The following is a 24525-nucleotide window of genomic DNA, read 5'->3' on the forward strand; positions in this document are numbered from 1 at the left end:
TTGCACTTCTACTACTTCCGAAATTTTCGCTTTCTAGTTTCAATTTACATTCTTTATCCTATGTTAGATGTTTTCAAACACTGCACCTTCTTCCTTTCGCTCTCCTGCTCTGTCAGCTGGCTGCTCCTTCCGTGGTGGATGGTGGACTTTAGCTTCTCCAGGCCTGTGGCCAGCACTGACCGCTTCTCCTCAGCCTGCATGGCAGTGGGCAGGGGCTTCACCGGGTGGGGGCTGGATGTGACAAGACATACACACATACACACAGTCACACCACCACACTTGATACAACACCGCTCTCTGACTCTTATATTTTATATGAAGTTTTTTTCAGTGGAGGTCAGGTGAAAAACCTGGTTGCCATACTGGGGTTCCACAACTCTTGGATATATTTAACTAAAAGAAAAGCCAACTATGCTTCAACAATATACATCAGGACTATTTCTGCATTTGAAAGGATGATCGCAGCTACATTAATAATAACCCAGGATTCTACTATATAAGTGTAATACTGGATTCTATCACTTCAGCCCCAAATATCTTCTAAATAAACTAATGTAAGAAACCGAATCAGTCAGTAGCTTAAAAAAAAGGACTCACATCAGCCACATGGTGGCCGTGAGGAGCTTCAGACTGACAGTAGTGCATTTTACTAGGGCCACAAGTGACCCTTTATTCACCCTTTCTGAAAAATCACCAAAACCTTACTGTAACGAACAGAGATAAGAAAACCGTCTTACTGCTTTGTTGGTAACAAACAGCCAAAAACTAGCCCTCTATTTGAGTCAGCTTAAAGCATCTTCTGAAACTCTACAATTGACCTACATTCATAGGAAGTCTGAGTCGACTTGCTGCACTTTCATTTATACTCTCAATCAGCAACGAATCTTTCTTTAGTCCAGGTATTGCAGGTTAAGCTGTTATTTGAACACAACAGATTGGCCTGTGGACCTCCAGGGTGACATCAGGTGCTTAAGGACTCCTTGCTTTAAGTGATTAAGACCAGAGGAGGTTAGACAGGTGTAAGATGTCTTATTAAAAGAAGTAATGGTGAAAATTGAAAAGACCTTAAAAACCGAGAGACTTAATTGCATGCACTAGTGCAATCAATCATGTAGAATTGTATTAATATGTTATTACCCGGAGGTGGAAAGGAAATGCTACCAGTGATAAAACAACACCTTTTGTGTCTCACAAAAAAGCCTGTTTTTTGGTTGAGATTTTGGCAAATGAGCATGGCTGTGTGAGAACTCTAGCTGGCCCTGTGGGGAAAGGGGAGGTATGTGAGTGTTTGTGTGCATGTGTGTTGTGCATGTGAGTGTGTGTATTCGAAAGGGAGTTGGAGGTGTGTGGTAGGAAATGGGGCAAAATAATAACTGCTAATTGGCCTGAGGTTTTGTTTCCCCTCCCGTTACCACAGCCAGGACACATGAAAGACACCTACAGAAGAGTTCTGTTAACACCAATGTTGTTGTGTGTGTGTGTTTTAACAAAGTGAAGAAAAAAGGGAAGATCACACCACAAGGATGAGACCCCCCGAGAGTTGGCACAGAAGAAAAGCAGGCGGAAGCAGAGCACCAGAAGGAGACCAAAGAGATGACAGGATAGAAATTTCTGCAAGTAGTCCTTCCTCTTCACCTCGTCACTAAGCACTGAGCATGTGCAACCTCACCTGTTCTGCTGATTGGCTGCCTGCTGCTGCTGCTGCTGCTCTGCCTCCTGTTGCAGTGGCATTGGCACTGGCTTTGGTGCTGTGGCTTGCGTTGAGCTGGGCGGTAACCTCGCTGAAGCGTTGGCAAAGGGAGAGAAGGTAGAAAGCGCTACAGGGGAGCAAATACTTTCAGGAGCAAGAGAAGGAGCAAAGGAAATCAGAGAGGGAAGGTCGGGGCCTGGCTGAGACGAGGTGGAACCCTGTACCCCGCCAGGATCGCTACCAAAAGAGGGTAGGAGGACCTCGTCGAAGGGAGTTGCCAGTGTGCCCTCAGACTGGGAGCGGTGTAGTGTAACATTCTGTGTAGGCGCGCATATCGAGGACGCAGCGTCCGAGACCTCACCCGCACTCTTCAGATTACAGCTCATAAAAGAGTCCGGCTGTGCTGCAGGGAATGATTGCAAGTCTTCTATTGGAAAGGTTGGCTCAAGAGTCGTCGTCTTGTCCTGAGCAGCATGGGGAGTTGCTTCAGATTTGTCAGTTTGGCCGATTTCCCCATTAGATGACTCGGATGCATTTGTAGAATCCATTAAGCCCAAAGCAGCACCTGCAGTTGTTTTAACATCCTTCAACTGCATCGTCTCGTTTGGCTCAGAGACGCTGGAACTTTTGGAGGAAGAGTGAGACACGCAGGTTTGGTAATCCTGCGAGTCGATACTGACATTCAGACTTTGGAGAAAGCTGCTGGAGCTCTGATCAGATATCCGTCTGTGCAACTGAGTGTCACCAAAGTCTTGGCTAGGACTGTTTGCAATCTGACTGATGTCGAGTAAATCACTAAGGCTGCTAAATGGCACATGAGAATTGGGGCTAGCATCCTGGCCTGCTAAACGAGCCCCCTCAAAGGGTTCAACCAATGAAGCCTGCTTGACATCAGGGGAGGAGGTTGTGATGTGTAATGATGGCAGTGTGGAGGATCTTTCTTGATCTGGAGTTGCAGGATTCCTCACTTTTATATTATCATCTTTAGAGCCATCATTTAACTCTTTAGAAAAATCCCCTATAGAGACCTTTAAATCATTTATGTTTCCTTCTTGCCCTTCATTGTCAGAATGTGAAAAGATGATGGACTTTAGTTGTGGTTCAGAGAGTTCAGGCAACAAGTCCGGGTACACAATATTAGAATTGTTAAGTGTTTCAGCATCTGTGCTATCAGTTCCTATCTCCTTTGTGATTGATGGATGTAGATGCCCAAGTACTGTGGACTGTGGTGCCAAAGACCATGCTGAACCACTCAAGTCTACCTTTCCGCTATCCTTAGGCTCAATAACAGTTTGCTGAACAACATCAACTAAAGATAGATCGTTTGACCTGTAAGTAGTGTCATCTTCAGATTCTGAGCCCATTTTATTTTTTACATCCGTTGACTCTGTGGTTTTTACCAACCCAAAGATGTTGCTTTCAGTTTCTTCAGATGAAGATGCAGAGACTTTATCAGAATAAGAGGAAACACAAGACAGAAAATCCTCTTCTGCTGAACTGCCGAGACCTGAAGAACTAGGATCTGGAGAGCTGCTGCTGAGTTGTACAGACAGGGTGTGGCAAGGAGCTCGACTCACGTTAGTGTCGGGTAGTTCACTGGTAGCACTGGCGTCCTGATTAGTTTCAGAGCAAGTGTTCAGTTTCAGAGAGTTAGTGGAACTATTTAAAGTTACATCGTCGTGCTCAAAGCTTCTGTGTTCTGGGATTGTTTCAAGGAATTGTGGGAAAGTGTTAAGGTAATGCATGTTAGTGTTGGTCACTTGGCTGGCGAGCTGATGATGATGCAGTGCATCAGTCACATTTGTGGTTCGATCGGCTTTATTATTGCAGTGTTCCAGCAGATGGTCGCTGGGTGGTTTTTGCTGTGTTTTGCAGCCTGTGGAGAGATCCTCAGGAGACTGCAGCCTGCCAGCTGCAAACGCTTCAAAGGATTCATCCCACTCTGAATCGGGTTCCACACTGCTAACAGACATAAAAGGGTTGGATGACTTCTTGAGTAATGGTTTCTTTCCTTCCACGAGAGTTGGAGGAAGTCCTCTAATCCCAGCTTTGGTGACCTCAGTGCTGCTTACATCAGCAGCAGTGATGGATTCCTCGGCAGCTGAGTTGCCGTGGGTCAAGACAGAGTTAGAGTTACTCGGCTGTGGAAAGAGTTGAGCTATAGGGGGCCGGGAACTGGAAAGATAGGGCAGAGGAGGCGGTGTAGGTTTAAGTTGCTGAGCAGTTATCATGTCTTCATAGAAAGGGTTGTGTTGGATTAGAGAAAAGAAAGGGTTGGATTGTGATATAGGGGGTGGTGAGGTCGGTGAGTGGCAGAAAGGGTTAGTATGGTGCAGGTTTGGAACAACGGACGTATGCTCTACAGGGCGACCCAAAGGGTGGTGACTAGGTGGAAGAGGTGGTGAGTGGGGATCAGTGCTGGGCTCTAATTTAGGTGAGACCACCAGGCTGTGAAAGGAAGGCACACAGTCCTCTTGATTAGTTTGGATCATTTACACAGAATAACCGCACCCTGAAGAGGGCTTTTCTGTCTCAAATCACAATTTAAAGCACATACTTTTACAGAGTGCTCACATGAATCAAATCAATCGAGGCTGCAGTCCCCTTTATTCTTTAAAACCACTACTAATTAGTGTATAAACTAGGGCTGCCACAAACAATTATTTTGATAGTCGACTAGTCACCGATTATTTTTGCGATTAGTCGACTAATCAGATCATGCATCCATTGACCGTAAAACACACAGCTTATTGCACCAGCATGCATCTGCTCTTATATAACTATCATTATCTTACAGCTTTAAGTGTTTAAGGTGCTAACTAAAAATAAAGACAAGATGATAGTTTATTGAATTTAAATGAAATTTGCAGATTGTTTCGGAGGAGTTTAATAAACGCAGCGTCTGCTCCTTGCTATCTAAAATATAACAGGACACCGGAGTATATTCTCGAGCATCTCACACTTCTGATAATCAGTCGTCTGCTTAACGTTTATTCAGCTGTGTAAAAACTATAAGTTTCATCTCAGCCAAACCGATTTACTCAGGAACAAATAAAATACTGAAAAAAGCCAAACAATAACATTTTTAAGTTATCCAAGTGACTCATATATGTTTAACCTGAGTAGAGAAAGACGGCGGTGGGTTTGAAAACGATTTGCCGGGAGTCCGGTGTTCTCATCGGCTCTAGTGAGCCTTCAACCCCAGCTAGCTATCGAGCTGGTGGGTAACAGACATCTCCGAAAACGTCGGAGCGCTTTTGAAAATATGTGGGGTCTTGATAAACTAAGCAGATATTTTAAGTTTACACAGCTACATTCTCGCCTGAAAATATGTTAAACGTTTATTTTGTGACCCAGAAAGAATAATAAGAGTAACATTAAAACTAACTAGCTGCCGCCATTGTTGGAAACTGAGCAGGGCCGCGATGGGTCGCGCTATGAATTCTGGGACAGTTTCTTCTTCTTCTTCGGGGTTTAACGGCCGCTGGCATCCTTGTGCATGCAGTGCTGCCATCTTCTGTTTCAGTCCGTTATTACACTCTTAAATCCTACTACTTACTCTTGCGTCTTTTGGGATCTTACAAAGCTTCAAACGACGTGTCGACTATTAAATTAGTCGTCGACGATTTTGATTGTCGACGTAATCGTGACTAGTCGACTAATCGTGGCAGCCCTAGTATAAACTGAAGTGGAAGAGTTTGCACATACAATTTGATGCCAGCAACACATATCAAAAAGCTGCAGCAAAGCAAACATAATGTCAAAAAACAAAAACATGAAAAAAACATGACTCACTTTAAAAATAGTATTCTAGAAGTAGAGTTGCAAAGAGGTTGGTAATCTCAACCTCTAACAGTGCATGATAGCATTAAGAAATTGAGAGAATCATAGTGGGAACGTCCAACTGCTGTAATTATCTACTATAAAATCTATAAAAACCTTTAAAAAAGCAAGTTTGTTACCGTATTTTCCGCACTATAAGGTGCATGTAAAATCCTTTAATTTTCTCAAAAATCGTCAGTGCGCCTTATAATCTGGTGTGCCTTATGTGGGAATTCTGGTTGTGTTTACTGACCTCGAACCAATTTTATGTGGTACATGGCGCTCAAAAATCTGTCAAAAAATGTTTTAGTATGACTTTAGTAAGCTACAAAGCCGCACTGCTTGATGGATTGTCGGAGCATTACGGCTACCATAGCGGAGTAATCTGAGTCCAAAAATCCGTTTGCTTCAAGTCCTACAGTCAAACAAACACTGAGGGACACTGAGAGTTAAAAACTGCCTAAATTCTTTCATCTTTAATAAAATGATCAGCGTTGCTACTTTACCAGGTGTAACAATTAAGTTTAACATCCACGAAAACAGGATTTATTAAATTTAACGGAGTTAGAAGTTAGCAGGAAGTTAGCTCGCTGGTTTCGCTAGTTACCTAAACATGATATACCATGTTCTGACTGAGAGATTTCTGGAAAAAAATAAAACTTACAGCTCTGCTATCACTTCCTACGCAGCAGTGACTTTTGTAGGGTTACTGAAGTTCGACTAGCTGGTATATAATGCTGTGCTACGTGATCACTAGCAACACAGCTATGTTAGCATAACATCAACACAGTGAAGCTGGAGGATGAACGCTAACTTTTTTCCACTTGATAAAAGTTCCCGATGGTTTTTGGCAAATGCAATTGCATGGAAAGATGCTGTAAACGGACCAAACTTCAGTCAGGAGAACAACTGAGATAATCCATCCACAATATGAGGTTAGTCATTAATATAAGATAAGATAACCTTTGTAAGTCCCACACGTGGGAAACGTGTGGGAAAGTGGACACTGCAAAGTTACATAGCAAAAATTGTAAAAAGTATAAAGTGTTTAATGCGCTTTATAATCTGGTGCGTCTTATGGTCCGAAAAATACGGTATGTAAGATCTTCAGTTCCAGGTAAACTTTAACAGCATAGAAAAAGTTCAATTAAAAACAGATATTATTTTTTAATTGTTGACATCAGCCATATGCATGTATGTCTTCATGTCTTCCATCCAAAACATTAATAGCCGTCTCTTCACTGTTTTCATTGCCCCTTCGTATAATAATTTGCTAGAAAAGTTGACGTAGCTGGGCGTAGTCATTACTTAGCGCTAACTGCACCAACTTGGCACCTTTCTCAACTCCAGTATCTAAAAGCTTGTGGGTGCGTAGGCTGTGAAAATGTATAGTTACACAGGCAGCAGAAAGGCCGTGTGTGTACTATGGTCCAGAATAGCTGACCCCTTACTTCTACAAGCAGGTGCTTATCTGGCCAATATTTTGTTTACACTCGGTGTATGAAAATATTACGACATCGACTTCTTTTATCCCCCACCTTGGTTAAGTAAATTGATTTAAAAAAAATTAAAATCATGAGTTTTGGGAGACCTGAATGAAAGATTAATAATCTATTTACTACTATTTACCACAGACAGCAGTGCAGAAAGTGCAGTAAGGCATGTGACACCCCCAAAATAAATTACCCACTTAAATATGCACTTGTGTTAGAAGTGGATATAAAATAAGACAGAGTTTTCTCCCCCCACTTTCTCCCTGCCCACACACACACACACCCTTTTTCCCAGCTCACATCATCATCTTTCCAATGAAATGAACATTATTACTGAAGCATATTACAGCGTGCACAAGGCTGAAAGTTGACAGAGCTAATTTCACAAGAGCAGCTCCCCTCCTCCATCTGCACTGCAGATACCTGCTGTAACCAGAGACTGAAACCAGGAGGGATATGTGCAAAGCTGGAAGCAACTTCTAGCTGTGATGCTGGTGCACAGGAAGTAAACATCTACGCCGTCATTTAACCCTCCTGTGAATGGGTTTAAGTTAAGCTTTTGCTGCACAGTGAGCGTCATCGGTTTAAGCAAATACTGGTAGACGAAAGATACCGTGCAATGTCACGCCAAATGAGGTGCTCCACAGGAAATGGAGTGCTAATTTAGAGCCAGGAAGGAAGTCTGTTTCACTGCTACTCTGTTTGTCAAAACCTGTCACTGCTAGCCTCTGTCGTAGTTTGGTTGCCATGTCTGGTGGCACTGGCCTGTGCTCACTGGCTGTATCCGGCAACCTGCACTAGAGATGCTAGAGATAAATTTGTGCAGAGATTCATTTTTTTTAAAGAACAAAATGATGGAGACTTGGAGCGCTATAGTAGACTGAAGATCAAGTGCAATATTTTAACTTTGCACAGCTGATTTTCTTTTTTAATTATGATCATTGATCTTGAAATAACATGCACATTTAAGGATTTTACGTACTAATACTAGGTAACACCTCTATAACACTTTCTGTTACTCGAACACGCATTTGCATTCTGCTCTGCTGCCAAAATATCATCTTACACATCAAAAACATTCTTTGATGCCCTTATGATTGCCAAAGTAAGATAACAAGTATACGGGTCACATGCAATTACGCACCTCACTCTGTGAGTAATGATACTGGAAGTCTAAACGTGCAGGTACAAACTCTCAGTAGGCACTTCTTTTTTTGGTTGCTTTTGACCTTCTTCATTCAAATAATATTTGTACCAAAGGTTTAAATTGGTCAGACGTCTTCTCTGTGGTCAGTGTGTATCTCACCTGGGTTTGCTCTGCGAGTCCTTTGATCCAAACCTCCCCCTTTGTTTCTCGTCAGTCGTGGCATGGGCCCGCTCGGACTCATCCTTGGGCTGACTTTGTCCCTTCCCTGCATGAGAGAAAAAGTTCCTCCTCTGCTTTTTCCCCTGGATGTCCCCCCCCTCCACCGTGGAAGCAAAGGACCATGACGTGGCTTCTGTCGGAGCAGCCTGTCCCAGGCGCTCCTCTTTTTCACCCAGCATCGGGCCGCTTTTCTCCAGAGCCGCAGCTATGGCTGCTTTTTCCTCCTCGCCGGGCTTGTCAAAGGACCAGCGGCGCCCATCTCCCACACCACTTTTAGGGAGATCTATGGAGGCCTGCTGACTGAGGTTCTGCAGAGACACGGAGAGAGGCATAGACTTCTGCAACAGTCCCAGGCCTAAAGAACCTGCAGGTTTTCCTGAGCCTGGGGCCTGGGGCTGCAATTTGTAAGAATGGCTTCCATTGATGCAAACAGTGGGCTGAGGCACTGCAATGGTGATCTCACCGGCCTCATCACCGAACTCGCATTTGAGAGACGAAGACTTGGGCGACGTGTTTGCTGTGTGCTCTGCAAATCATGGCGAGGAGGAGAGAATGGAAGAAGAATGAGAAGAGAAGAAAACATATGACTTTACTCGATTAAACTTCAGTCAGCTGATAAAGCCTTGTTGACATTTTGCTGACAATGTCTTTCAAAACAGAGCTAATCAGTGTTTCTGGTGGACAAAGGTGTCAATGAAAGAGTCAATGGAATTTTACCCGTGATTGCAGAATCTTTTCTAGAAACTGTGCTTCGTAGTGCAGCTTTTGATGTAACAGTGTAGATGAGATTTCAGGGAGGACATGCCCCCATAAAATCTACACAACTATCAAGAAATAGAACTTCCACATGTATAAATTTAACTTAAAGTCTATGTGACATTTACAGAATAACCTCAAAAACTGTTGCTATCTAATATTTTTGTTCCTTTGGTTAAAACACGACAGCTAACAAATCCATGTTCTAGACATTATCATATAAGAAGAGTATTTCACTTTGATACTAAAGTGACAACAAGCTCACCTGGGCTGTTGTCTCCTGTCAGGTTGCTGCTGTTACTGGGCGAGTTGGAGAGATCGGACACCACCACACTGATACCGGCCGTAGGACTGAGGCTCCCACCCCGTGACGATGACTCGCTGCTCTCCGAGCCCAGAGACGTGCTGGACCGAGTGTCGGACGATTTTCGCAACTTTCCCCTCAAAAAGAAGGTTCTCATCTTGCTCCTCCGGACCTCGCCCCCTTCGTCGTCCTCATAATCCTCCTCTCCGCCTCCGTCGCTAGGAAGTCTTTGGCGCATGCGGTACAAAGAGCCATACCCACTCGGCAGGACGGCCGAAGAGGAGTCCTCATCGCTGGATCTCCTCTTGCCTTTCATGCGCTCCTTCAGCTTGCTGAAGGTGGAGGCGCCCTTATCTTTGATGACAAGGTCGTACATGCTAGCTGTCAGGTTGTCGCGGGTGAACTGGATGGTCACTTGAATGTCTCCACGTTCCTTCTCCTTCTTCCCCGTCTTTGAGTTGAGCCTGTACCACCTGCAACAGAAAAGAATCCATTTGCATGATTAACACACAAACACACACCATTTATCATGTAGTAAAAAGAAGCTGTATAATAGCATATTCAAATGTGCTGCTTTTCACTAGTTCATATCATCTTAAAGTCTGTGTGTTCTGACTGTCAGCAAAAGAATTATTTGTTATAGCTTCATGTTATTTGATACTTAAACTGGGCTTCTGTGCTTGCCCGGAAAAGAGCTGCAGAGTGCGAGGAACTATTTTGCGTTTAAAGTGCTCATCACGAATCTGACGGCTGAATAAATCCAAAACAACCTGAGAAAATATATTATGCATCATATTGAAAAATGCACAGGTGCATCTTTTTTTGCTGTCAATAAAAATCGAAACACAGAGCTGAAATGTTCTGGTGTTGATTACTCTTCTTAGTATAGTAACAACAAGTCAAAGTGCTTTTGTGACGAATCACATCAATAATTAGTTCGGCGCTGAGCGCAGCCATGAAGCAGTGTGAATGACTGTATTGTGATCATGAATGGGGCTAATCTGTCCTCGCACAGGGTAACAGGGTGTGTGAGTGTCTGCGACCTACTAATACCAAACAGCTGTGTGTCCTGACATACCACAGTACCCTGGGGGAGGCCCCTTGTTTTTGTCACCAGGGCCGGTAAGCAAGAACAATGAAGTAAAACAACGCTCACTTCTGATGTAACACTCAGTGCCCCACATGAATATGAAGGCCTGAAAAGTGTGTGGAACGGTGCCACCAAGTTCACCGCACTGTGACTCATAGGAAAGTCTCATCTGATCTGTAGTGACTGGTTTAAAAAATAAAAATAAATGAGTGAGAAAAATTCCCCAGGTAGCATAAATATGCTGCCAACGGGAAGTTGTCAGCTCTGTCAGGAAGACAAACAAACAGGCCTCAAACGGGTATCTGCTTATAGATTTTTCACTTCCTGTGCTACTGGGTGGCGACATTATTATAAACCTCACACCTCGACCACATCGTCTCTTTATTCATATGTGCATTACGAAGCTGGGCGGCACATACGTAACCAAAGTGAATATTCACCATTGTTCTGAGAAAGAGTACAGACATCCATAGATATATATGGATAAAGCAGGAGATCCACACTCCATATTCAAGCTTCATTTGGAGAGACAGAAATACTTTCTTTGTCATGTAAAAAACTATTTTTATATCTTTTGAAATATTCAGACAACTTAAGCTGGTGTTGTGATATAATATATAAATTTGAGTCTTTTTAAACAGAATTCATTGCAGGAAATACAGTTTATCTGAGATGCTAAATAACGGTCATTAACTAAATCAAGCGTGCTTACATGTAATTTTCTGATTGCATTAAGTGCTTGTGAAACTTTTCATTGCACAAATGAAAAAACAGGATGTTAAACAGGTTGTCGAAGTTGCTTCATGATCATCTACAAATGTTCTGTTCTGTTGAGTAAACAAGAAAATCTAAATGTCGTGCACTGGAAACTCAAACGTGAAACTGAGGAAAGTTAAACGAACAGAGGTTTAAGAATCAAAGGCAAAACATGAAAGCTCCAACATGAAAGAAAACGGGGACTACCCCAGTCGTGTACGAGAAAGGAACCTCACACATTCGTCTTCTTAGAAACCAGAAAGCTTTTTATTTCTCCCCCACGGGATCCCTTCCTTTTTTCTGTAAACCTCTGCTGTGACTCTGCAGAAACGCTGAAGTTGAAAATTAACACGGGTCACAATGCAAACACTTGATAAATATGTTGGATTGTCGCAACAATGTGGCACATGTTTAGTATGTTGTCATGCTAACATCGTGTAGGTGTAAATGTACGGTACAGTTCATAATTTAATTCAACTGACACTTAAAGTATAAGCTATAATGTTAAAATAGCACGAGTTATTCTTTTTAAAAACAGAACTAGAATAACAAAAAATAAGAAATAGGTTTAATTTAGTCTGTTTCTATTACCAAAACTGCACATTCACTAATTACATGCTAACACTCCAGTTATGGCTTGACAGTATAACATAGTGTTTGTATGATAAGTTGTTCTTTTTTCAAAAGTCCTAAATAACACTATATTAAATAGCTAAGGTATGATATAGTTCAATTTTTATAACTTAAATGAAACCATTAGCAACTTCGTGATCCAAATACTCTTTCAGAAGCACTTAAGCACTATTAAATGTTGAACACTGTTCAAATTCTATCAGCTCCAATTAAATTACTAAGGTGGCTGGTCTACTCTCTCTCTATGAAGTTACATTACAGCTTAACATACTGCAACTGCCCATCAGTCCCTCCAGCAGATCTGGACACATTCGATAAAAGGAAAACTAAATTTCAGTAGGATTTGGAGAGTTAGTGAAGTTAGGGTAGCTAAAATATAAAGACACGCTACCCATGTCAGCTCTATTACTCAGTGTCCCAATCAGCAGAGACAAATGCAATCATATGGAAGAAAGAAGACACCTAAAATGGACAAAGCGTCTAAATGACCCCATCCACAAAAAGACACATTGCACTGTAAACACAGCAATAGTTGCACCATTTTGCACAATCTCTAGAGTAAAATAACAAATGACAAAGTTCACAGGTTAGAGTAAAATGTCAATCAGACATATTCCACCTCTGTAATATTCTTCATATTTATAATTGAGCGACTTGTATATATATTAGTGCTATTTCTTAAATTGCTGTAACATATTATATTATTTAATTAGTTTTGTCTGTTACTGTTTCTGTCTTGGACCAACTGTAACCCAAATCATTTCCTTAGGGATTAATAAAGTATTTTGATTCTGATTCTGAGTGGTTTGGATTACTTGGTGCTGAAATCTTAGATGACCCCAAGAGTGTAAATATATGCTGCACATGTATGCTGCTAATAAAAAGCTGCAGAGGCCAAGAATAAAAACTTTGTGGGGGGGGGGCTTGTTTCTATTTAGAGAACAAGGTGCACAGCACTACAAGACATTAATAACACATTCAACAGTCAGGGTTGTTATCGTCGCTTAACGCCTATAGGCAACAAATGCTTAGCCTATGAGATAAACATATACTTATGAAACAAATTAGCATTAGCATCTTACTAAGCTCCATCAATCTAAGAAGCCAGACTTGACAGGATTCAGTTTTAGACTGAAATGTTGAAAAACTACATCCTACAGCACCTGGTCAAAAACATGACTAATATATAATGTATTGAAGAAACAATATAATGGAGAAAAAAAATGGATTTCCTGATGACTATGGAGTAGGACTGACAGACTGATAAACCCAACATAAAATCATCTAAATCTAATCAGAATACCAGACTCTGTTCTCTTCAACACATCTTCTGTTTGATTACAGACGAACAGAGACAGGAAAGTTGTTTCTGGCAACAACACTGGTGTAATAGTAGGCTGCAGAGAAGAAATAACACAAGTCATATAATTCACTGCACAGGCTGTTATGTAATCATCATCATCCTGCCTCTGACCTCAAGTTCAGCCCTGAAAACATGGTAACACCCAAGAAGAATGTCACTGAAAACAATTAGTAAAGCAACTCCTAAAAGTCAAACTCCGAGAGGCGCGACTAATGAGCAGGTGGAGCTCGGCGTAAGAGAAGAGAGGAATGCTTTTTACGGCCCGAGAACAAGAGAACTATACCTCACAGAAATCAAGCAACAATGGAAATCTACCACGTGAGCACGTTGTTTTCATTAACGAACCAGATATCATTCACACACATGAAAAAGGCGTAGGCGGGAGCAGCACTCCAATGAAGAAAGTACATACAGCCTATAAGCCTGGGTCTTATGTTTCTACATTTGCTGAATGATGAGTTTGAGGCTGATTTAGTCTAATCCAGATAAGGTATTTATATTGGCACGTTTCATTAAGACAAATCCCGTTAAGGGATTATCGAGCTACATGTCAACAAAGTCAGTTCCTCAGCTCTGAACTCGTCTTTTTTCTTTTTAATGTTTGGAGCCAACACAGATTTTTGTGTGGGCTCGTTCTCCTGTCACTAATATTATGTCTCAAACGCCTGTTAGGTGTGGATTTGAATTTCACATCGACGTGTCAACAATAGTATCGGTCCTCCTCCTGGCACGTCAGCCGAGGTGGGGTTCACATTCCAAACCCAGGGCCAGGGAAGCTATGCAAGCTTTCCTCAGGGATACCTACTACTACAACCGTGATCACATCACTAACATTACAGGGATTGTAATTCATTAAAAGTATGTACATCTTTCTCTAAGCCCATACATGGTAACATTTTGTGCCTTTGTCTTCTCAAAATAACATTTCTAACTGGTTAGATAAAAATAAAGAAGTTGCAAAATACTTAAAGGCTACGTACAGTTCCGTTGTACGTGCACCTGTTCTTGCCTGATGCATGACTAAGCCTGACAATAATAAATGTGAACAACAAGTAAAACACACAAGAGGCCCAAATACAGAAACTGCAAGAGAGACAAAAGCAGCAACCTACATTTTGTAGCCCACATACTCAGGCAGAGCACAGCCTGCTACTGAAGAGGAGCCAGTTTCCCAAAAGCATCATCCCACACAGAAACTGTATAGTTCACTAAGGCCATCGTGCAAACGCGGTTTTTGTTATAAGCACTAAGTGAAAAGACAATAAAGACGGCAAATGTTCTGCTTGTTTTTGGGAACTTGTGGAAGTCTAAACGGGTTTTTAATTGTCTTAAGAGAGGGGGAAAAATGCCATTCCAGAGCTGCAGAGCATAACTACATATCTGCTTCCCCATCTTGGGAAAACAGGAAATCACAACACTCCACCCCATCCCAGCATGACACCACCATCTCCTCATCTCCCTGATCTACCACAGAGCAGACAGGAAGATGTTCCCACTCTGAAGCTGCTGTCTTATTGCAGACTTCAACTTACAGGCTATATGTCAATCCCTAGAAACCACCCTTCGGAGCAGACGAGAGCTGAAATTACAACACAAGTAGGCTATCAACCCGTTTCATCCAGTGTGTAGTCGGCCTCTGTGGGGCTCTGTGAGCCTCTGTGGTATCGGGGCCAGACACAAGAGTGAAATGAAACCATTGCCAAGGGCGTGTCAGCTGTGGAACTTAGCAGCACATGATTTAACAAATATGTTGGCATTTAAGGTCGTATCGCTCTCTTCTTCTCTTTTTTTTTTGCATTTATCTAGCAGAGGCATCAGACGGGTTTCAGTTTCAGGGAGGCTCAGAGTAATCTCCAGGGGCACGAGTGCAGAGTGCATCTTGCAATACAACTTTAGAAAACACAAGCAAGTGAAGAAACTTTGTCACCTCTTGAACACTCTGTCACATTTAGAAATGATGCTAACAGCTTTTCTAGCAGCTCTAGAGGTCTGTGCTCATGCTAACGCACAAGGACTTCAGTAGATGAGAGTATTTTTGAAACAAAACCCTTGACCTTTACCAAACCTTCCAACACACTACAAACTGCTATAGTACAACATAATGCAAAAAACCCCCCACAAGGTTTTCTTTTTAATAATACTCTGTTAGAAATCTTCATCAAAGTTCAGCTCTAGTGCTGGCATGGATTTTCTGTTGGGGGCAAAAACAGGTAAGAAAAGGGTCAACTTTTTATCCAAAATGATGAAATGATGAAATATTCATCAGAAAAGTCATAAAATAATGAACAATTACAGCCAAAAGCACAGGATATAGTGAAAAAATACAGCAGTCAATGGTCTTCAACAATGATAGCAGACCATCACCTCGATATCATGTCCAAGTGCATAAAAAAGGATGTAAGTGGTGTTGTTCATTTGAGTTACCGATTGAACACTTCCCATTACACCTTTCTGAATTAATTAGGCCAACAAGCCCTTCAGGAGTACTGTGGGTAATACTGGTAATATGCCCTGGATTCCTGCTTCCTCAGCAGAAGAAGCTGACAGGCTGCGAGACCCAAACCACATTCCACATCTGGATGCTATGAGCGAAAAACCTACCGACCAGCTTCCCTCCCAATTCTTTAAAACCACATAGCCGCAGATACACATTAGGGATCAATGAGTGATAAAAAAAAAACCTGGACATGAATGCTTGTTGTATAAAAACTAGATAGACTGCAATAATGGACAGAAAAAAAAAAAGAATGCACAATAAAAGAAAATGCAAAATAAAAATAAATGCAGATTACAGAATACTAACGCAGGCTATGCCAAATAATACATTGTAATCAGGTTTCGAGCCTAATCTACTAGAGTCAGGTGCTAATATGCAAGGCCATCAGAAGACATCCAAGAACATTTTTTGCAATGCAAAGTTTGCCACATTCTTGCCACCACTGCATTCCAATGTTTCAGTCTGAAAAGCAGCTGAAATGTCACGCTCGAGTCTGCCAGCTTTCCAAGGTTTATGTACAACAACTACCGTTAAATATCTTAAGTACCAAGTACAAAAGAAGCAAATGAGAAGAAAATTAGGCAACAGAGCTACGACTTTCAGGAAGGAGGACTCAATGGGAAACTTAAGCAATCGGGCATGTATAACTTTTCCCTATCATCTTTCAATAAACTGTATTTCTCTACAGTGGACTCCTGCATACTCGGCTATCTGTATAATCTATACAGATTATTGTCTGAAAAATCTCCACGGAAAATTTTTCCAGAAAGCCATGCTACATTTATATTATCTAGGGTGACTTAACAGGTCACACTGTTATATAACCTTTAATGTCCATTAGAGTAGATTTTCTCCAGCTTGCAGCTACGGAAAGTCTGTCGGCTCTTAGCAGAGGATTTTTCTGGATGTACATCTCTCTCTCACACACACAGAAATAAACACACCATCTTCCTGGCTCACTCATCAGATAGACGTTCAGCTCTCAGCCCTGAAACAACATCACAGATTTTCTTCCTACACATATACAACAGGCCAGGGAACTGTGACAGAGAGCCGATACAAAGAAGAAGTTGTAAAGCACCAAATCTAAATATATAATCTTAGCACAACAAGAAGCACTGAACCAGTAACGAATCACTGGTATACAGCAAACAATAAATTAATAACTAAATAAAAGTGCTGACATCTATACTCTTGGGAAGAAACTTGATTATAAAGGAAACCTGAATATGGCAAATCTGATAATCAGCGAACGCCTGGCAAAATGAATTTTCTGTTAGCAACATGGGTTCCTTGCTATGCATGCTGCACTGGCAGGGCCTTTGTAGCTTCCTCCTGACAGACCCAGTAGGGGAATTCACCGAACACCCACCTTTCCAGTAATCTGCTCTACACCAGTAATGCAACATGCAAATATGCCGTGGTCACTCTTTTGAGGGAAGATCCACTTCTATCTTTGTTTCTTGAAGAAATTACTGAAGGAGGAACATATTTGATGTGTTTTTTACTTCTGTCATTGCTAACTGTGAATATGAATTGTGTTTTTAATACTCTTACATAGTTGTGTAAAGCTTCTCTGTTACTACAAAAAGTTAGCGAACCTAGAGTACTTATTGATTGAAATTGCCTCAGATTTCACTGTAGGCAACAGCAAATTTGTTTTCACAATAGATTAATAATGATTTAACATTTTGCAGTCTTACAATGAGTCCAAACTCCAATATTTTCAGTGTCATGTATATTAAAACTAAAATAAAGGTGAAAATCTCATTTAAACCAGTTACTAGAACTTGATGTATTTTTAAAAAAAATTAATTACCATTAATTTTGTCATGAATTAGGAAGAAGTCGAGGTACTAAACACTGTTTTAGTACCAACTTAGTCATTTTGAACCCTTCAACAAATTTGATACCTTTTTAATATTTGAACAATAATTATTGAAACTCTACTACCAATAAACACTTGATTTTGATCACTTTTCTTAATTTGTTAAGCTAGCAATAGATAGTAACATAACTAGCTTAAGCTAACATTAGCTACATGATAAGATTGAAATCATTGTTGCTATGGGACTTTTTGTTTTTTAATTGACTTGTTTAAAGAAATTAAACCAATACATGCACTTGATGACACATACATACAAGACAAACTGGCAGCATCATCATTGGTTTCATACAAATATATGGTATAACACTTTTATTAAAGCATTAAGCTAGCCAGTCCTAGTGAAACAGAAGCTAGCAAGCAATGCAACTTTTCTGACCTACTGACACAATAATGTAGCTAATTTGTTTAATGACATGTTCCTTGAAGTAATAATTATGCTACTTGAGGTAAACCGTAAGTTAAACGTATCGGAGGTTGCAACTCATGTTAAAGATAAACACTTGGTTAAATTCATTACCGACACTTTTCCTCTCGCATTCTTGGGTTTTAAAAAGGCAAGTAAGACTCCATCTAAGTCAAAAGGCTCAGCTCAAAGTGAAGTCCTGCGTTAATGTTGAATTACAAGTTGTTTATCGATTCATTTTTAACAGATTCGCAAGGCCAGTCAAATGAGCAGAGTTAACTCATGCAGTCCAATATAAATGCATCTAAATTTAAAGCTCATTCCTCATTTCCACTCACTGACTGGAACATGCTGATTCAGAAGTACACTGTATGGAAAATGATGAATCCTGCAGACAATAAAAGTCAGAAAATAGGGTGGCTGGGGGGGGGTAGAAATATACGACGTGGAGCTCTATATCAGTGTGACGCTTCAAACTCCTCCAAAGGGCTAACTATTAAAATCTGTAAAGTTACAAATGCACACCTTGCTTCTTAACCTCTGCTAAAATAATTACAAGGCTGTTGTCACTGCATTATTCTGTGTTTTCCCAATAAATTGCATGACAGTCTAAAAGGAAAGTCACTTTTAACCTCATTTCATGGGTGTTGAGTGAGTTGAAAAGCTACCGGTTCTCTTTCCAACCTTATGTAAGCCGTTTATCAGTCGTACTTTCAGCATGTTTTTATTATCAGATTTTACAGCCATCATTTATGTTTCCCTCTAGATTTGATCACCATCCAAAAAAAACTCAACTAACACAAACAGTGCATTTGAGGAAACCAATTTTGCATTGTGTATGTCAAACTAGACTTCTCGTCTTTCTCGTGTTCATTTTCCTTAAAAATATTTCAATATTGTCACCTTAATGATCGTATATGTATTCAAACCTCGATACATGAATTGCCAGCTGCACTATATGGCTGAAATCTCCGTTTTATCAGATTAATTATTTCTCTACAAAAACAATATGGAAAATATAGAAAATGTATATAACGTATGGAAAGTCACATAAAATGATCAACCTCATGACAAAATATTCTCCAAAGCAGAAGATCACAGTAATGATGGAGAGGGGTATGTTAAGTGTCAAGCATCAACTGTCAACTCAAACTGAATATTAATAAACTGAGCTGTTTTGTCCCATTATCACTGTAACACTTTATTTTCTGGTTTTGACAAACAGTTCAGTTCAATTTGGTTTTGAACTTTAAGGTTGCATTCGGAAGGGCATTCGGCATAAGCGCTGCCAAATCAAACATGCGGAGCGTCCCGCTGTGGTGACCCCTTGTGAAGAGGGAGCTGCCAAAAGTAGCTACTAGATTTAACAGGGTTCTATCAAAACACAATCTACTGAAGTTGTTCATTAGTTAGGATCACTAGCGTGTACAGCTCTGTACATCAAAAAAAAAAAGAAAAGAAAAGAAAATGAAAAACATGCCAACAATAACACAGTTTGACTTGCATAAAAATAGTATTTTTGTACCAACAAGGTGATTCCCAAAGAGCTATTAGCTGAAAACTTTGTATATCTCAGCGTAGTGTGCAATTTGAAAAAGAAACTAGACAAGTGGAGGCGAAAAGAAAAAGTAGTAAGCCTAAAAAAGCAAAGAAAACCCATCTTGAACAGTATTTGAAAACAATATTCTTCAGTTGGTCCATCTACTGTTTGAGGTATTCCAGTGTACACAAGAACTGAGCTTAAAAGCAGTGGCAACAGGTCTTAGAGAGTGACGAATCTTAATATTAGTTCAAATCATCATTAATATGTATAAGGGAGTTAGGAGAGAGACACAACAGTGAGTGTCTACAGCAATCTGTAAAACACGGTGGAGGCTTAGTCTTGGTTTGAAGCTGCATCTCAGTCAGTGGTGTCAGAAAACTTGTAAAATATTGATGTAAATATGAACACCCAAAGTAATGTCAGATTTTAATGCACCATGCATTATCGGTTTTGACTGCATCTGATTGGCTACAGCTTCATTTTTAAGCATGGAATTGATTCCAAGCATATGGACAACACAGTAAAAGCATACCTTGATAGAAAAACACACAATGGAACTGTCAGTCATCTTGACAGAATGAAACAAAAGGCAGCTAAAATCTAAAGAAGAGCTTTGGAAGACCATCCAGAAGCCTGGTGAAGTATTCCTGAAAACTTCCCAAAGAAAGCTGCCTAAGTGAATTCAGACTATGTTGAAGAATTAAAGTAAGTCATACCAAATATTGACTATCAAGCTTTTTAGAATTGTACAAACTGTGCTTTTGATTTATATACTGTATTTCCATGTTTGCACATTTCAAAATAGCTACACCTATTTCATAAAAAATAACAGGTAGTGCAAGACTTTTGCACAGTACTGTGAATCCTTCATTAGTTTATCTGTACTTCACTAGCTTCCATATTAGCCAAATGTTAGACAAAGCTCTTATGCGAGTTTTTGTTTGAATCAAACTTTAAACACTGGTGCACTTGAGAAATTCAGTGGCTTATAGTAGTAGCTAGTAGTTGGAAGTATCTTTTTAAAATGAGCAAACTTTTCCATTTGTTCTAAGTTCCTATTTGAACATTTCCCATGATTTAATGCAACAGCAGTCAGAACATACAGGCTCTGATTGTGTAGCAAAACTCCCAGAACAGGGAGCGAGCAGATGCTGAATACCTTCAGCCTGCAGGTAGCCTTTTTTGTCTTTAAATTATACACACATTGGCTGGGTATAGTGTTTTGGTGTTGGAAGAATAAGAGGAAAGGTCTAATTATAAGCTTTGTATGTATCAAAGTCAACTATTGTAAATCGTCATGTTCAAATGTTTGTTTTGGGGGGTCTTTTGCAAACCTTCTAGCATATCTTTTCTCTTCAGTAGCAAAGAGGAGAATTGAAGCTGGAAGCTTTGAAAGCTGCTGGTGTTGCTAATAACCAGTGAACATTCACCGAATCCCACGTGAAGACACTGAATGTACCACAGCACCAAACTGCTGACACATCATCATCATCATCATCACAGGCTGGCTCTAACCTTCAAGTGACCAGCTCCAACAGGGCCTACTGGAGGAGACTTGCTCCCCTTTCGTCTCAAATTCATGGCTCTGTTTTGACTGAAAGCACACTTAGGTCAGGTGGCAGTCACTTAAAAGATTAAAAAAAACTGCTTTATGTGGCATTTTGTTAGCCAACACGACAAAACATAACATCTTTTAGTGTGGTGTCAGCATGATGGGGCAAGATCATGTACCAGTTCTGAGTAGCACCTATTGCTACTGTCAGATATAACAACAGGACTTACTTTTTTATTGACCCTGGTTTGGTGGATGAAAAGTAGAAGGGAAGCTCGTCAATTTTTGGAGCAGTGGTATGAACACACAAACAACAGGAAAACCTTTAGGTATCCAAAACCTTCCTGTAAATGTCAGGTCTTTTGCTAAAAGTGCAAAACCCACCTTTTTATCTGACAGCTAACTGCTTGTGTGCCATTATTACTCAACCTACAAATGTCACACATTTAGCTATTCTCTGAAGGTGTTGAAAGCTGTTATCAACAAAAAAGAAAAGAAAAGCTCCTGTTTGCACCGTTAGAGAGATGCACAAAAAATGATTTCTGTTACCATGAAAAAGAAACAAAAAGATTCCTCCAAAGATTTAGCACCAAACTTCCTGCTGTAGTGGGCGGGGCTTGTGTGAAACAGCATGTTATTGCTAAAAATACCTTGAAGCTTTATTGGGATCATGAAACTGTTGGTTAATCCCTGGATTTGGGACAAGCATTAATCCAGCGCTACGCCACTCTATGTCTCAGCTATGAGGAAACAACAGTTGTTGTTGGTGGGGGTTTTTTTCTTTTCTAAAGAACCGACCGCAAGCAGCTGATGATGTAAACATTGTGGAGGATGTGAGGTTTGCAGAAGTTGTAGGGGAGCCTTGAGCCTCAGTGGGGAGTGCGTTGATGGTTGCTCAGAGTTAGTTTGGTCTGTCTGTGGGAGGAGGGAGGGTGTGTCTGCAGGGCCCTGATGCAGCACCAGAGATTTGACAGCTGTGTTTGTATCTAACAACAAACTGTGTGGCGAGTGAAACGGGACAAAAAAAGCGGACTGAACAAGAGAAACACCCTTGACGGGTTCAAGGGATATGGGAAATTAGATAAAACAACGACACGTGAAAGCATATCCACGCAGCTTTTTTTTTTTTGCCACACTGTAGCAGGTTCTCGTACTGAAAACACACAACTATTACAAGCAGAGACAGTTTGACTTACTCGTTTTTCACGTATCTACTCTCGAGAAAGACTTTATCCAGAGGGATCACAGCCTGTCCGAGGAACACGTCCAGCCCAATGAGCGCCCTGTGCATCACCGTCAGGATTAGCTCGCAGCTCCCCGCCGGGTATCCGCTCTGCCCGCCGCTCTCCAGCACACCGGGCTGCAGCTCGAACGAGCACTCCTCCTTCCACTCCGGCTCGGTGGTCTTCTCCGCCACGCCGGTCGAGTACTTCTCCTTCCCGAGCTGGATGATGGTGTACACATCGCTGGTGCCGTGCTTGCCCTTGCCCCGTAAGCCCCTGCCTCTCAGAACCGTCACCTGGACGTGTGTCGGTACCCATTTCTGGTCCTCCTGTACGTTTAGCGAGGACATGTCCGTCCCCCCACCTCCTCCCTCCAGACAGACAGAACGACAAACCGACCGGCTGCGCACACACCGAGAGAGAGAGAGCGAAGGGAGGTGGTGGTGTCCGCCGCTTCCTCCCGGTTCTGGTTGTGCACAGTCACATCAGCTCCGGGGTCGTCGGCGGGCGGTGCCGCATTATGGCCGTCTGGCGTCTCTTCAAAGTTGCCGTGGTTGCCGGTTGTTTCGTGCCCCGGCTGCTCCTGCGATTCTTCAGTCTGCTCTGCGGCAGCAGCAGCGTCCGTCCCTGCCTGTCTCCCCCTGCCGCACGGGCCTGTCTGCGGCCAGCGACGTCACGCCTCTCTATCCTCCTTCTTCTAATGCAGGACGAGGAAGTTCAGCGCCGACTCGACACATGGCTGCACGCACCGAGAAATCACACACACACACGTGCCTGGGCTGGAACGTAGGGCCCGATGTATCCCCCGGGTGAAGGCTATTATTCAAGCACATCAACAGCACTCCGCCCTTAAACTGTTTGAGTTACAAGCTGCACAACTACAAAGCCAGACGAAGTTTCCGTGATAGTGTATGCCAGCGTAACTCCACCACAACACACCAGAGTTATTAGTTTCCTATCTTTTATTATTATTATTTTGAGTTCAATTTAACTTTTTTGTTTTTTCAGTTTAGTTTTTTTTAATGTTTAGTTTTTTTTGTTAGTTTCACTTTATTTTAGTGTTTTTAATCTTAGTGCAGTGTGAAACTGCAAATTTTGGCATTGCTCTGATACCAAGTACTGTAAATGCAGGGCCAGTATTACTGATACCAATTATGATATGCAGTGGAGAGCAGTGTGTCATGATTTATAATTTATGACCTGAATTTTCATTTATTTTCAAATTCTGTACACATTTTAATGACCACTAAATCACTGTGAGGTTTACTTTCAAAATAATTTGTTAATACAACAAAGCATCTTTCAGTTGTTCATGTATTTTGAGTTTTTAGGAGACCTACAACCAATCACGTCGCTCTAGTATCAATAGAATCCAATGAAGTGGATTAGTCCTAAATGTCAGATCTTTCAGCAGATTGTGTTGTAGATACTTAAGCCTCCCATTTAGTGTTAAAATTATTGATGAAGAGACCAATAATTTAATTCAGGGCTCCCAGATCAGTTTGCTGGCTGTTTTTTGACCACTTTTCCATCACTTTTATCTCAATGTAATTCACTTCTATGCTATATTGTTTTTAACAGACTGTGTCTTTATCCACTCTGGTTGTTTTCCATCACTGATGCATACAATGGGCCGATTGTCAGCCATTTATGATGATTTACAAATACTTTGTCTTTGTCTGAATTTGGATCAAATAACTGCAGAATTACCAACCTTCCTGAACATCCACTATGTTAGCAGTATGCTAACACTTACACATTAGCTGGCAAGCTTATGAGTTCTAGAGTTTTCTGAAGACTTTTGGGTAGTTCTGCACAAACAATTTAACATTGTGTTTCTATTAGCATTGTGTGCTTGTACAGAAGAGTTTTTGGGTATCTGTAAAGATAAAAAATATAAAAGCCACGTTGTCTTAATCAGCCCTGCAGACAGGATTTTCCCCATCGAAAGTGACAAAGGTCATGACATTAAATCAACAATAACTGACATGTAGGCGACTACACGGATATTATTGGCACATCCTGTTGTCACATGATGATTTCACCGTATTCAATGTTTCCAGAACTCAACCGCAGATTATCACTTCTTGCAGGCTGTTTTTTCTAATTACACAGAGTTTGGCATAAACGTCAGCATATTCTTCGC

General features: G+C 41.1%; 1 protein-coding gene across 3 annotated transcripts in view; it reads right to left on the reverse strand.

Annotated features, from left to right (window-relative positions):
• Positions 1-23195, reverse strand: part of rab11fip5a (RAB11 family interacting protein 5a (class I)) — a 38981-nt gene extending 15786 nt beyond the window's left edge. Inside the window, exons 1-5 of one of the 3 annotated variants that reach the window (XM_019348962.2) lie at positions 22353-23195; positions 9393-9904; positions 8312-8897; positions 1670-3865; positions 87-231 (exon numbers count right to left, since the gene is read on the reverse strand). In XM_019348962.2, the coding sequence (XP_019204507.1) occupies positions 87-231; positions 1670-3865; positions 8312-8897; positions 9393-9904; positions 22353-22729 (3816 nt within the window). In that variant the 5' untranslated portion in view covers positions 22730-23195. Of the gene's footprint in view, positions 1-86; positions 232-1669; positions 4139-8311; positions 8898-9392; positions 9905-22352 lie in introns of all 3 variants that reach the window. The other 2 variants (XM_013272917.3, XM_019348963.2) reach the window with 2 other exon arrangements.
• Between the last annotated feature and the right edge of the window lie 1330 nt (positions 23196-24525).

The sequence above is a fragment of the Oreochromis niloticus genome, linkage group LG19, assembly GCF_001858045.2.
Source record: "Oreochromis niloticus isolate F11D_XX linkage group LG19, O_niloticus_UMD_NMBU, whole genome shotgun sequence".
NCBI classification, from domain to species: domain Eukaryota; kingdom Metazoa; phylum Chordata; class Actinopteri; order Cichliformes; family Cichlidae; genus Oreochromis; species Oreochromis niloticus.